Genomic DNA, 13,831 nt, shown 5'->3' on the forward strand with positions numbered 1-13,831 from the left:
CTTCTCTATTATAGATCCTTTATTTCCATCCTGCCTCACTCACTTGGTATTTTTAATGCCACAAACTTATTTTAGAGAGCTGGTGGCTATTGTTCAAATTCCTCTTAATTATTGTCAAATATTTTCCTGATATTTCCAAAGTTTATGTATTATATTTATGTATTATAGATACATGCTCACCCATGTGTGAGTAGTGGTTTGGGTTTTTACAATTTTTCCTCTTTTGTGGAATGGGGACTGAATTTCTAATTATAATAATATATGCCTTCTTCTCTTAGGCTGATATTATGGATATTAATGAAATATTTAAAGATTTGGGAATGATGATTCATGAACAAGGAGATGTAATAGGTAAGACCTGCCGACTTAGATTTTGGAGGTGAGAGCAAGCTACATGCAGTTTACCTGCTGTAACTTTCTCACACAAGAGTAACCATTTTCCATCCCTTTTTTGGTTTCCCTGGAACCAAAAGCATGTCTATAAAACACAGTAAGCATCACCCTTGGCATTATCTAAAACAGATCTCATTTTTGACTCCTGCTGGTTGAAATAACGAGCTTGATTTATTTCAGAAGCCCAAATTTAATCAGGGCCTACTGCTGCCAAGACCATGGAAGGCACCATGAAACATTATTCCAGCTTATTTCCAGGGCCTCCGATTTTAGTCTTACTCCAATTTAATTGTCATCATGCTAAGCACTTTTGGGGAAACTTGTGGTATATGTAACTGTGCGTGACATCTTGTCTTTTAGGTATTAGGGAATAGATAGCCGTTTGCCTAGTCATTCATTTTAATAGCTTTTTGGTAGATGAATTTAGTAGTATTACATAGAATTTAGCAATTCTTTTTAGAAGTGATTTTTTTTTTAAGTTGCTAAGAATACCTTAAATATTGAATGTAATAGCATTTCAATTAGGGGGTAGTTGTTAGCATTCATCAGGATCCTGACCATCTTGAAATCTGGAGCTATCTATTGGTATGTCTAAAGATGCTTGTAGTTTATTTTCTGAATTTGGTCCAACTGAAATATTTGCATCTTTACTTCAGTGTAACTATTTTTTATCTATTCTTACCCTCTTCTGTATCCCCATTAGATCACAGGTAAAATTTCAAAAACTAATTTTTTCATCATCCAAAATACGTTGAGTGGCTACTATGTCCAGACACAAATCTAGGCATTGGGGATTCAGCTGAAATTAGATAACAGATAAAATACCCTATCTCAATTGGTCTTATAATAGGAGGAAAGATAATTTTTTAAAAAGGTGAGAAAAGCAAGTAAATAGTGATAAGTGATGGAGAAAATAAGGCCAGGGTAGAGGGATGGGACTGCTGGGGTGGAAATTGTTGCTGCTTGACACAGGGTAGTCAGGTATGACCTTACTGATAGGTGACATTTTAGTGAAGCCTTAGTATATGTAAGGGAGTAAGTAAGAGAAAGTGTTCCAGGCAGAGAGAACTGCAGGTACAAAGGCCTTGAGGTAGAAGTGTAGCTGACATTTTTAATGAGCAAGAAGGAGATGGAGATCATGTCCAAGGGCAGGGGATGCCATCATTTAGGACCCTGAGCCGATGTAAAGACTTCAGGTTTTACAAATGAATGAGAAGCCAAGGAGGATTTGAGCAGAGGAGTGCTATAACCCTGCTTAGGTTTCAGAAGACTCACTTGGCTGCTGGAAAAAGACCAAAAGCAAGGAGATCACCTAAAAAGCTATTGCAGTCATCCAGATGCACAATCTTGTTGGCTTGGATCAGGATGGAACTAGAGGGATGGTGAGAAATTAATGGATTTCAGATAATTTTTAAGTGGAGAGCCAAAAAGATTTACTGACTGCCTGGGTATGAGTGTGAAAGAAAGAGTTAATTTGAGGGTGATGCTGAGGTTTTAGCTTGGCCCACTATGATGGTGGAGTTACTGTTTTCTGAGATGGGGAAATCTGTAAATGGAACAGGCTTAGATGGGTATAAATCAGTCATTTTTGAATATGTTAAGTTTGAGGTGCCCCTTTACACCCAGTGAAGGTTTTCTAGACATTATTAAAGTGAATATGGAGTTCAGGGGAGAAGTCTGGGCAGGGAATCTAAATTTAGGAGTGATCTGTGTACACATAGTATTTAACACCACAAGATTGGGTGAGATAATCCAGGAATTAAGCCTGGATAGAGAATAGAAGAGGTCTGAGAACTTAGCCGTGGATCCTCTAAATGTTTAGAACAGTGTCTTCAAACTACACGTATTCATTTATGTATTGTTTATGTTTGCTTTTGCACAGTGAAGGCATAGTTGAATACTTGTAACAGAGGTCATACAGCCCACAAAGCTTATTCATTCTCTGGCTCTTTGCAGACAAAGCTTCCTAACCTCTGATTTAGAGCCCAGACAACTGAAGGAGAACAAATAAAAAAGACTAAAGAATAGCCAATGATGTGGAGGAAATCCAAATGAATGTATCATCCTAGAAGGGAAGGGAAAAAAAGTGCTTCAAGAACAATGGCTGGTCAGCTGTTTCAAATGCTGCTGTGTCAGGTCAAGTAAAATGAGGATTAAGATTTGACTACTGGATTTAACAATGTGTAGGGATAGGTGACCTCAGTAAGAGCTGCGTTGGTGAAATAGTGTAGGTGAAAGCATGATAAAAGTAGGCCCAAGAGAGAATGGGAGGAGAACAGTGGTGGATACCAAGTATAGATGACTCTTTCGAGGAGTAAAGAGGGAAAGTGAAACAGAGAATGCAGGCATAGCTGCAAAAATGGATGTGGAGTAAACGAGAGGTTTTTGGTTTGCTTGTTTGTAAGGTAGGATTGATGTAGGTGATCTACCAGGGAAGAAATATTGATGATAAGTAAGAGAGGGAGGGAGTTTGCTGGACTGAGGTTTTTGAGTTAAATGATGGGAAATGTGATAAAATGCACAAGTGGAAAAGTTGGCTCTTGCTCGGGGTATGATAGTTCTTGGCGACAAGAAAGTTGTCAGGGCACACAGATATTGCATGTAGATCGGGTCATGAAAACGTGTGGAAATGTCTTCTGATGGTTCCTGTTGCCTCAGAGAACTAGAAATCAAGGTCATGGGCTGAGAATGATCATGCCGGAGGAGGCTTGAGAAGCTTGAGGAGAGAAGAGAAAGTATGACATAGTCTTTCAGGAATCAGGGAAATGAAGTAGACCTGCTGGGTAGTCATGACTTTAAAGTGAAACATGGTTAATCCCTTTTACTTCCATTATCACCTGCATGGGTACTGGTTGGGGTTTTGTCATATGACTAAAGTGGAGGGGCAAGGAGCTGGGGGTGAGTGTAAGCTGAGGCTAAGTGATTGTCCAAGGACTGTAAGGCTAGGGTAAGGAGGGAAGTGAGGACAGGGACAGTGAAAAAGTGGTAGGATCAATGAAAGTTGAAAATTGTTGGAGCCAGGGAATTAGAAGGAGTGAGCTCTAGAGATAGAAGGTGGTGATCAGACCCTTCAAATTGAGATTATGGAACAACTGCAGTTATTGGAATGTCAGCATTTGGGATGTAACCATGGAAATAGGTGGATGAGGAAAGGTGTTCGTCTTTGGAAAAAGTATGGTCAGTGAACTGAGAGGCCGGGGTGTTAGAAGGCTCACCAGTTGGATCTTGAAGTCACCAGTATGTATAAGAGAAGTAGTTGAGAGAACATCAGTGAGTCAGAGGCTAAAATATTCAAGGAATGAGAAGAAAAGGCCATGCAATTTATAGATGTCTGCAACAAGGAGGGTTGGCTGAGTTTGATAGCATGAGCTTTAAAGTTGAGAGTTGGTAGGGAGGAAGAGATGAGGGTCTCATGCTTCAAAATGACACCCGTTCCACCTCCAGGCCCCTGGAGGGTGGGAAGAAAAACTGCCACCATTTGAGAAGCCTGCATGGGCCCTTGGTGAGGGCTAGATTTTAGCACAGAAGTATGTTGATGACCACAGAGTAAATGGTTTTCAGCACTCTGTATTTACCCTAAATAAATATTGTCACATGCTTGCTACTGAGTTGGCCGTTATAGAACACAAACTAGGTAGAGCGTAGGTATTATGCTCCAATAACTTAAAGTACACTCCATTTACAAAGACATAAAGGGAAAAGAAATTGAGAAACATTAATGACTAACATAATGAGTGAGGGATCAAGTTGTAGCATTTGGGTTTTTCTGTTTGTTTCCCTCTGAGGAGATAATATTCTTTGAAAGGTCAAGGTACCAGTTTTTATCATGATGAACAAAATCTTCAGCAGTAGAAAGAAGAGAGTTGATCTTTTGTGCATTGGTCTTGACATGGAACAAGCTGTGAAGTTTGACACTGAGACATCCCTTGTGCTGACACTGATTTGATAATGTCAGGGTGACAATACTTTTCAGGGGTTGCCAGGTAGAGCCAGAGTTGCTCTGTACTGAAAATGATCAAGGTTCTGTTCTACAAATGTTTGTGTATTGTTTGGATCACCTGAAAAATAGTATAGGTGTATATTATAATTCTTACAGCCATCTTAAAAACCTTGAATGAAATCTAGTGATTTGTTACTACAGCATCAATACATGTTTAACACATTGGTGTGTGTGTATTTTATTTTACAGATAGCATAGAAGCCAATGTGGAAAATGCAGAGGTGCATGTTCAGCAAGCAAATCAGCAGCTGTCAAGGGCAGCAGATTATCAGGTAATTTAACTGTGATTGATTTTCTTATAACTTAGCCTTTTCATGTGTGTGTGTGTGTTTGTGTTGGGGAAGCAGGGAAAGATTAGGTTTAAAGTGGCTGAAGATGTTAAAAATTAAAATCCCATGGAAGAGAAGTCTGTTTAAATAATACCAGTCAGTTTAGAACTGGTTTTAGCCTTTGTTCTTCTCAGGGTTGAACCAGAATTGTTGGCCCACGGGGAGAGAAAGTTTAGTGTTTGGGCTGCAGAGACAATTCTAGGCTTTTCTGATGGCCGGGGATCTCTGATGTCGTTGTGACATTTCTACTCAGAAACCTTTTTGTAATAGGCCCCTCCTTCCATTTCTTGCTGCTCCCTTTGACTTTTTCTTTCTGTCATTGACTCTCTGGACTAAAGAGGTAAATTTCCTTGTCCTAGAGAGATTGTTTCAGGTCTTGTGGAAATCGTATTATCTTGGAGTGTCACTGTTCATTATATATTCTGTCCACATGCAGCAGACCCTTCACCAGGAATGAATTTATTTCTTGAGTCGGGTTAATATGGGGAGCCCACATGCATGTGTCAAATATAAATTATGTGTCAAGTACTATACAAATATTAGAACTATCAACTATTAATACATCATACAATATGCAGACCTTTGATGTTCAGCATGGATAAGGCCAGGCTCTTTGGAAACCCCTAAATACCATGTAGCATTTGATTTCCTTTTTAAAACTCCATTCCGTTCTTGCTGTCATTCATAATTATCGGGTTTTTTTGCCTTATTAACTTTTTTTTTTGACACAGAGTCTGGCTCTGATGCCCAGACTGGAGTGCAGTGGTGTCATCTCGCCTCACTGCCACCGCTGCCGTCTGGGCTGAAGACATCCTCCTGCCTCAGCCTCCCGAGTAGCGTGTACCCCCACGCCTGGCTAATTTTTGTATTTTTTGTAGAGATAGAGTTTTGCTGTGTTGCCCAGGCTGGTCTGGAACTCCTGGGCTCAAGCAATCCACCCATCTCAGTCTCCCAAAGTGCTGACTTTACAGATGGGAGCCACCATGCCCAGCCGCTGTTAACTTCTTATAAACTATCTAAGATATTGTCACCTTCTCAGACATTTTCAATTGCTTTTTGCTTTTCTCACTAACCTTAGAAGTTGCCTTTCATTTCACAGTCCATCTTTTACTGGACAAATTACTGCATATTCAGTGATAAGTAAATAATAATGAAGCTGTATGGAGTTTGCTGAGTTACAACCAGTGGTATTTACCGACAGTCACTCCTGTTTATTGTCTTTGTGCATATCATTCAGATACGCAGCTCAGTGGAATTAGTATCACTATATCACTGTGTCATGGACTTTAGGTATTCCTCATGAATAATTGAAAACACACACACACAGACACACACACACACACACACACACACACACAAACACACACACACAGATCTGCAAATGCCAGAAGTCTTACGGAGCTGTTAGCATATAACTGCCGAAACTTAACAGGATCCATCAATGACTAGGTTCACGTGGTATTTTATTTTGCTTTTGGATTTGGGGGGAATGTGGATATATTGCCAAGTTTTACTCTTTCTCTTCCTTGTGGAAGGCCAAGCCTACAGGAAAAAGCACATGTCCCAAGCTACACCCTGGGACTGGAAGCTGCCCCCAGGCTTCATTACCCCAGCTCCCAAAGGGGGACGAGATGGCTAAGCAGCACAAGTAATGAGAAAAGAGGCAGCTTTCCAATAGTTCTGTTTGGAAGTCTTGATACGAAGGTGATACATTCGCTTATCACCACATTGCCCCAGAGTCTCATTACCCCACACTAAGGAAGTACCCCAGGCATCAAGTACACCATTGTGGGATACCCGTGATGACTCACAAGTACATTAAACGTGTGTTTGTGGTAACCAAGTGGAGTCTGGGAACAATATTTATGCATGATATTGAAATTTTAGAGAAATTGTGTTTGATACATGAGGAGTATTCACTGGAAAAATTAGATGAATATGTGGAATATTCAAACTATGGTGTTCAGGGTAATTTCAGACTCAGAAATGTATCTTTTTATAAATATTTTGGTACTTCTACTTGACACAAAGTAAATTTACAAATTTTTCTACTTTGTAAGAAAAAGGATTCCTGCATGTTGATGTGAGATACAAACGCCATTAAAGAAATACAGAAATCTACAACTGGACCAGGAATGAAGAATGAAAGAAAATTCTTAACGATTCGGTTTTCAGTGACAGCATTATGATTTTATTTGCTCTGTGGTTTTTACTTGTTTGTTGAGATTTTGAATGTAGTTTCCCATTAATATCAAAGAAATATGTGGAAACAAGATATATGTGTGAGGGGCTGGGCACGGTGTCTCAGGCTTGTAATCCCAGCACTGTGGGAGGCTGAGGTGGGCGGATCACGAGGTCAGGTGATCGAGACCATCCTGGTCAACATGGTGAAACTCCGTCTCTACTAAAAATTAAAAAAAAAATTGTCTGGGTGTGGTGGCAGGCGCCTGTAATCCCAGCTACTTGGGAGGCTGAGGCAGGATAATCAACTGAACCTGGGAGGTGGAGATTCCAGTGAGCCGAGATTGTGCCACTGTACTCCAGCCTGGGCAACAGAGTAAGACTCTGTCTCAAAAAAAAGGAAAAAGAAAGAAAGAAATACATGTGAAGAAAAGTTGCCAATTTATACTTACTGATATCTTCAGAGAACTCATTTTTAAGAAAAACTGTAATAAAAGGTAAAGAATGTTGAAGCTCTTAAGCTGTTCTGTTTTCATACATAGGTAACCTCAGTCTCTTAAGTCAGTAACTTATTCGTGGTGTCTTCTTTCTTAAGCTCAGCCACACCCTTAGAAAAATTACCAATGAAAGTTGAAAAATTGCTCCCTTAATTGTAGCATTAGTTCAATAAATTTTTTTGAAAGAATATTGCCATATATATTAAAGCGATTTTTGAGAAACAAAAAACGCAGTCAAAAATTTGAGGGCAATATACTACTACTGATTTTACTCTAGAAATGAACCAAATTATTTTTAGTTGCTATGGAGATACTCCACTAAATCTGTAAACATGTTTTTTTGTTTTTGCATCTGCAGCGCAAATCCAGAAAAACCCTGTGCATCATCATTCTTATTCTTGTCATTGGAGCTGTGATCATTGGTCTCATCATATGGGGACTGAACCGCTGAAGTTATGAAGGAGCACGCTGTTGCACTACATTGTCTAAATTATGTAGGAAGGTTCCTGTAATCATGTTTTTTTAAATTATTATTTTAAAGCTATTATATAAAGGATGGTTCCCATACTTTGTTATTTTTATTGGGAGGTTGGGGTGGTTCCTGTGGATTAAATCTGATATTTTCTAATACTGAAAGATTTTCTAAATATCACTGCTGACATAACTGCCATGTTCTTCAATTTAATAGTTGTTAAGTTTTTGCCCACATTGCATATGCCTTTCATTTGTAATTTATTTACCCTGCTTGACTTAGTTTTGGGAATTTGTAAATTTAAAGGTGTGTGCATTCTGTCTGCATCTCCGTCACTGTGACACACCTAGATTTGTGTTACTTCAGTTAAAATTTTCAAATTTAATTTTGATTTGCTTCAGCAGGGAAAATATTCCCAATAATGTAAAATAATTAAGGTCTATTCATGGGGTGTATTTTTCTGGTTCACAACAGCACAAAGTGTCTTTCATTTTTTTGTTGATTTTCTTTTAAGATCCTTTTTACTCTGAAGTCGGTGAATACTTTTCTAGTTTATTTGATACTCCTTCTATGTATATATTAAGCTTTTGCTGTAGATTGCCTAGTAAAATTACTAAGGAATACTTTAGGTTGTTTTTGCATATGGCCTATTTAAGTCTGATGTTTACTGGGGAAAGTGTAGTTACTATAAATGTTTAACATCATTTGGAAGAAGAGTATGAAAAACCAATACCAATTCCTATCGTGTTTGGATTCTAAAGATCCCAGTTTGTTATTCCACTAAACTAGTTATCTTAACCGTATCATCTGGTTTTGTGGGCCATTATTTACCTTCTCTTATGTCTTATAGAATAATGGCTACTATTTTTAGGTCCAAATTACTTTTGGAAAGTAACTTTCCCACAATTAACTGTTTTTGCGCGCCCGACACTTAAAATTTAGTGTTTACCTTTTGTGCCATCCTTCATTAGAAAAGCAATTGGGTGTTTGCCAGTTATCTCACTTCCCTTTTGAAATCAATGTTGTTTTAATGCACTAATCTGAATTCTGTAAAGAGGATTATCTTAGTTTATGCTTTGTATTTTATAATGTTCTTGTATAGCAGTTCAGTACTGAAGGCAGTGCTTAACTTAGCAAGCTCTGAGACTTCAAATGGGAACAAATAGTAAGTAGCTAAGTAAACCATATCTTTGCAACCAAAATAAAGATGAGTTAAAAGGTATCTAGTTAGGCCTATTTCATGAGAATTATGCTCTGGTGGGACCACAGGTCACCTGATACTTAGTGCTGTGCTGCCTGAAACCTCAGCATGGAGACGTCACCACATGCACTGTGGCCATTCACCATCTTTCTGGAGCACCAGTTCACTCCAGGTTTTTATTTTAGGGTGTCACCGATTTTACCTACTTTGTCAGACTGATAGAAGTTTCTTTGCATGTCAGAAAAACTCCATTTTTTTCCACAAAAGGGATTATAGAAAACTCTTTTGTGAGTAAGTGATTGGAACTCAGAGACTCCTGTTGCCAGAATCAGACCACTCTAGAACAGAATGGACAATGCAGGGAGGAGAATTCACACAAACAGCACCTGTTCTGAGGCCTGGCCAGCCCACCAGGCCTGCTCTAACGTGGTCTTCAAGTGCACAGAGGCACGTGAGGTTTCTGGTGATCAGCCAGCATCTTACTGCTGTTTTAAAGTCCCGGCCCCATGACTTTCACCATCAGTTCAGTTTTTTCGCTGTACTTGATAAAATGTTTATTTTCATACAGGTCAAGTACATTTACTTCTATTCATTTCACAGTGAGTACCCAGTAACAACAAAAGCACTTAAAATTGGGGGGGGGCATGATTTTATTACCTTTATTTGAAGTGTAGTCATTTTAAATTATTATTATTTTAACTGGGGCAGTGATCAGTGGTTTAAACAGGAACTTTAGTGGTTTCAATTCTTTTAAGAAACATTAATTTTGAGGGAAAAACTTCCCACAGAATATTTGGAACATAAGAGTAGTATTGATTAGAAAAAAATTAAATAAGAAACATAGTATGGTAGCCAAATTAAAAAAAAAAAATTTGAATTTTTCTGTAGGTCAGTTTTAGAATTGCTGTGAAAAGTGAAGGTTGCCCTGTGGAGAATAAGATTAGAGTTGTTTTCATAACTGACGGCATGGTGAGTCCATTTGAGTCAAACTGAAGAATTTCCTCCTCAAGTGACTATACATTTGTTTTTGTGTGCTCAAAAGAAATTCTCAAACACAGATTGATATTAACCAGCCAGGTACATTGAATGACAGTGTGGCATTAAGTATTTGGCTGTTGTATTCGTCGTTAAATACTATGGTCTTGCAATATGATTGATGGTAAAAGAGTGATGTCATATTGATATAGAGTAGCTTGTTTTTTTAGTAGACTTGGGACCATCTCTTTTACAAGTACAGCTCAGTCTAGGACAGCCGTGGATGCAGTGTCTGGAGTTGGACCCTCTGAGCACGCTGGCTGCCACAGTAGCATCTGCATCGGTGACCAAGGACACTGCACTTTGAAGAGGTCGCCACTGGGTCGTTTAGTGTCTTCACTGCTTTTGTTAAAAATCGTAAAATTTTGTACACAAAAATGTTGTGTTTTTGAATATCAATTTTTTAGACACACCTACAATGATAAATAAGTGCCTTTAAAGGCCCCTCTTTCCTTGAAATACATCTGTGGTTTAGCAAGGAAAGTACAAAGCAGTTTATGTAGTTGGTATAATTTTTGTGTCTTCATGTAGAAAAATGAATGTCATAATAAAATATAAAACTTATGTAAAGAAAATAAAGTCATTGTCCACCTTAATAGCTAAGGTTCACAAGGTAACTTATTCAGCATTTATTTTTTTTGAAAGTCAAAATTGAATTTATTACTTTCACATGGCTGGTTTGCTGTACTATAAAGTTTCAGGATGGGTTGAAGTAAATTGATTGAGGGATTTGAGTTGAATGACATTTTCAAGTTCATTTAAATATGATAAAAATTCGTTGGTGGTAAATAACATCTGTCTTTCCTGGAAAAAAAAAAAGTTTTGTATTTTCATGATTCAGTTAAAACAAAAAATAAACCTGTGAATCCCAGGCCTTTTTAGTCCTCCATAACATTTGAACAGTTTGACTCATCAGCAAAGAAATCAAATTTTAAGCCAATGGAGCCTGAAAGTGTTACAATATACTGCTTCTTTGACAAAAGTATCTGTTTAACAGCTACCCTAACATAATTTATAAATCAATTAAGATAAAAACCATTTTTTCTGAGTATTTAGGAATTTGTGTCATCAAAATACTGTGACGTGAGAGATAGGACAAGAAATTACTTGGTTGCCAGACATGCACGATTATCTTTCCTCATTTCAGCTGGATTTTCCAAAGTCAGTAGATTGGATGAAGCAGCATCTCATTCACTGAGATCACAAGATAGGTAGGAAACCTTCTTCTTTAATGTGAATTTTGCATATTTTAACAATTCAGTTAGAAAAAAAGAAACCACTTGATGGATTATAAGTATAAAGTGTTTTAACATAGGGAACTAGACATCAAAATGGTGGGCGAGGGAGGTGTCTGCAGCTGCAAAGTGGGTGGATCTCAGGAGCTGGCTCAGGCACTGCTTTGACTCTTGAGAACATCCAGAAGGCTGTGCTGTCTTGGCATGCAGCACTGACAGTGTGTCTCAGGGAGCTGTCCCCAGCTGTCAGCTGTTAAGCCAGTGACTTGCAAGAGATTTTGAAACTGCTGTGAAACTCATGTCCGCTGCCTGCCTACACTTCTGCCTGCAGTGGCCTCTGAGGAAAGATGGTCTCTCCTTTTCTCCTGGAAATGCCTATCACTGGTCAACTCTAACTTAGAACCAGAGACAGGAGTTTGTGGGAAGTGCGGCTTCTGGTCTACCTGCACTGCAGAGGACATTCTAGAAAGAGCAATGAGTTGTCAGAGCAATAATTGTGAAATGAGCACTGAGATGTACAGTTCAAACCACATGAAGTGGAAGCCTCAGAATTTTCTTCACTTTCATTAAAGATTATTTGATGGACAAATGTAGAAGCATTGGCTCTAGATGGTAAGCAAGTCATTTTTTTCCAACCAAAATAAAAAATACGTATACTAAGCTTCTGGGGCCCCAAGACTTAACACAGTTTCCTTCCTTCCCTTCTTCCTTCCCTCCTATAGTAGTTCCTTAATAAATACTTAATTTGGCACTTATTTGGGGCCAGTGTTTTGCCGGGCTACCAAATGCGTGGGCACAGGGTGTTCTAAGAGTGAACCAAAAGAATAAGCTTCCTGTCCTCAGGGAGTTCGCGTTTTGTTATTTGGCATATGAAAAGCACTTGGTGTGTTAAAAGAAGGGAAATATCTGTGTGAAAGGAAGGAGGCAAGGAAGAAAGGAAATGTCTAAGTATGAATCTCCCTTTGGACCAGCCTCCTGTTTATCCAGTTTTCCTTACTAAGTAACCGAATTTCATTTTCTTTTCTTAATTGACAGACTACCAGAAAATTACTAGTTTTCTAAAGAGAAACTACTGATTTGAGTGATGATCTGTGTGTAAAGGCTCCAAAAAGGAGCCGTTCTCTTGGTGGCAGCAGTTGGATTCAGAGCTTGGGCATCCTAATCATCAGGACAGACATTTACAGGATATGTATAGAATTACTGCCCCAAATAGAGGGCAAAGCACTAGACAGAAGGGTGAGAGCCAAAGGGAATTTGGAATCTGTATTTCATCAGAATGCACTCAAAGCAAGAACAGTAAGTATGCTCCATATAAGAAACGTATCTTAAAATGTTTTTAATTTAACCCTACCCCGTCCCTTGACAAATCTTTGTCTTCTAAATCAAATAGGAATAAAGATAAAATCCTCCTATTGGAGCATTTTCTCATAATTTAAATACCATATCAATACACCAATTTTATTTCTTTGTTTTGGTAATCATTTGGCTAATATGAATATTACATAATATTTTTCTCCAAATCCTAATTTTAAATGCAGAAATAGAGCTACATAACGCACTAAATAGGTTTTTATAGACACTGTTGCTTCTGGCAAGTTTTTAAGAGGTTGGTCACTTAATTACTCAGAGTGGGATTCCCGTAGGTTTTATGTAGTGATGGCATCTATGCTTAAAATGTAAGTGGTGGAAGGCAAAACCAGATTTCCTGTGCAGTCGTTACACGCACAACACCTCTACTTGTTGGAGAGGGAGTTTTCTAGAACTGAACTGAATCTTTAAATAAACTTGAAAGGGCATTAATTCCCACTTTGGCCAACCCAAAGTACAGATTTTTAAGTGTTTACTGTAAGTATCGTTAGACAGTAGTTACTAAGTCCAACACCTAATAGCATTGGTAGAAAACTTATAAATACAGTTATTTAGCCTAGACTAAGATTTTTCTGATACCTAATTTCACTTTCTAATGCCCTCTGAAAGTTTTTTAATCGGTTGTTTAATGGGAGATCTGAAATATTAAACTCCGAACAGAAAGAAAAGAACCTATTTTCTAGAAATTAGGTTTTTAATCCAAGTAAGATACAAGCTTTTGCTTTTTTAATAACTTGTATAGCTAAAAACTAGATGGTAAAAAGCTCTCAGATCAAAGCTGATCCTTCTGTCAGTAATGATTTTAAAAATAAAACAAGATTTTAATGGGGAATATTATATTTTATTTTATTCTTATTTCAAACCTAGGTGCTGTGGTCATTTTGAGTTCATTTTGAGGCATTTTCAATGTGCCTCACCACATCCAACCTCTTTCCAGGGCCACATTTAATGTTCAGCCTCATGAAGGTTATCATAGTTTTAACATTTAAGTACTATTTTATAGTGGGGTATATACCAAAATTTGCTAATAAGTAAGATAACCTTACTTATATATCATTCATGTTAGTTCTGTCTTGGAGGCAATAAATAAACATTTCTTGTTCAAGAAATTCACGTTGGT

The 13,831-nt window shown here is 38.0% G+C and overlaps 1 protein-coding gene across 2 annotated transcripts in view; it reads left to right on the plus strand.

Annotated features, from left to right (window-relative positions):
• The window catches only part of STX7 (syntaxin 7), a 55,068-nt gene extending 44,354 nt beyond the window's left edge, over positions 1-10,714 (plus strand). Inside the window, exons 8-10 of one of the 2 annotated variants that reach the window (XM_011962155.1) lie at positions 279-351; positions 4,583-4,665; positions 7,759-10,714. In XM_011962155.1, coding sequence (XP_011817545.1) covers positions 279-351; positions 4,583-4,665; positions 7,759-7,851 — 249 coding nt within the window. In that variant the 3' untranslated portion in view covers positions 7,852-10,714. Of the gene's footprint in view, positions 1-278; positions 352-4,582; positions 4,666-6,782; positions 6,982-7,758 lie in introns of those variants that run through there. The other variant, XM_011962157.1, reaches the window with a different exon arrangement.
• The last annotated feature ends 3,117 nt before the right edge of the window (positions 10,715-13,831 follow it).

This window comes from Colobus angolensis, unplaced genomic scaffold, assembly GCF_000951035.1.
Source record: "Colobus angolensis palliatus isolate OR3802 unplaced genomic scaffold, Cang.pa_1.0 Scaffold58, whole genome shotgun sequence".
NCBI lineage: Eukaryota > Metazoa > Chordata > Mammalia > Primates > Cercopithecidae > Colobus > Colobus angolensis.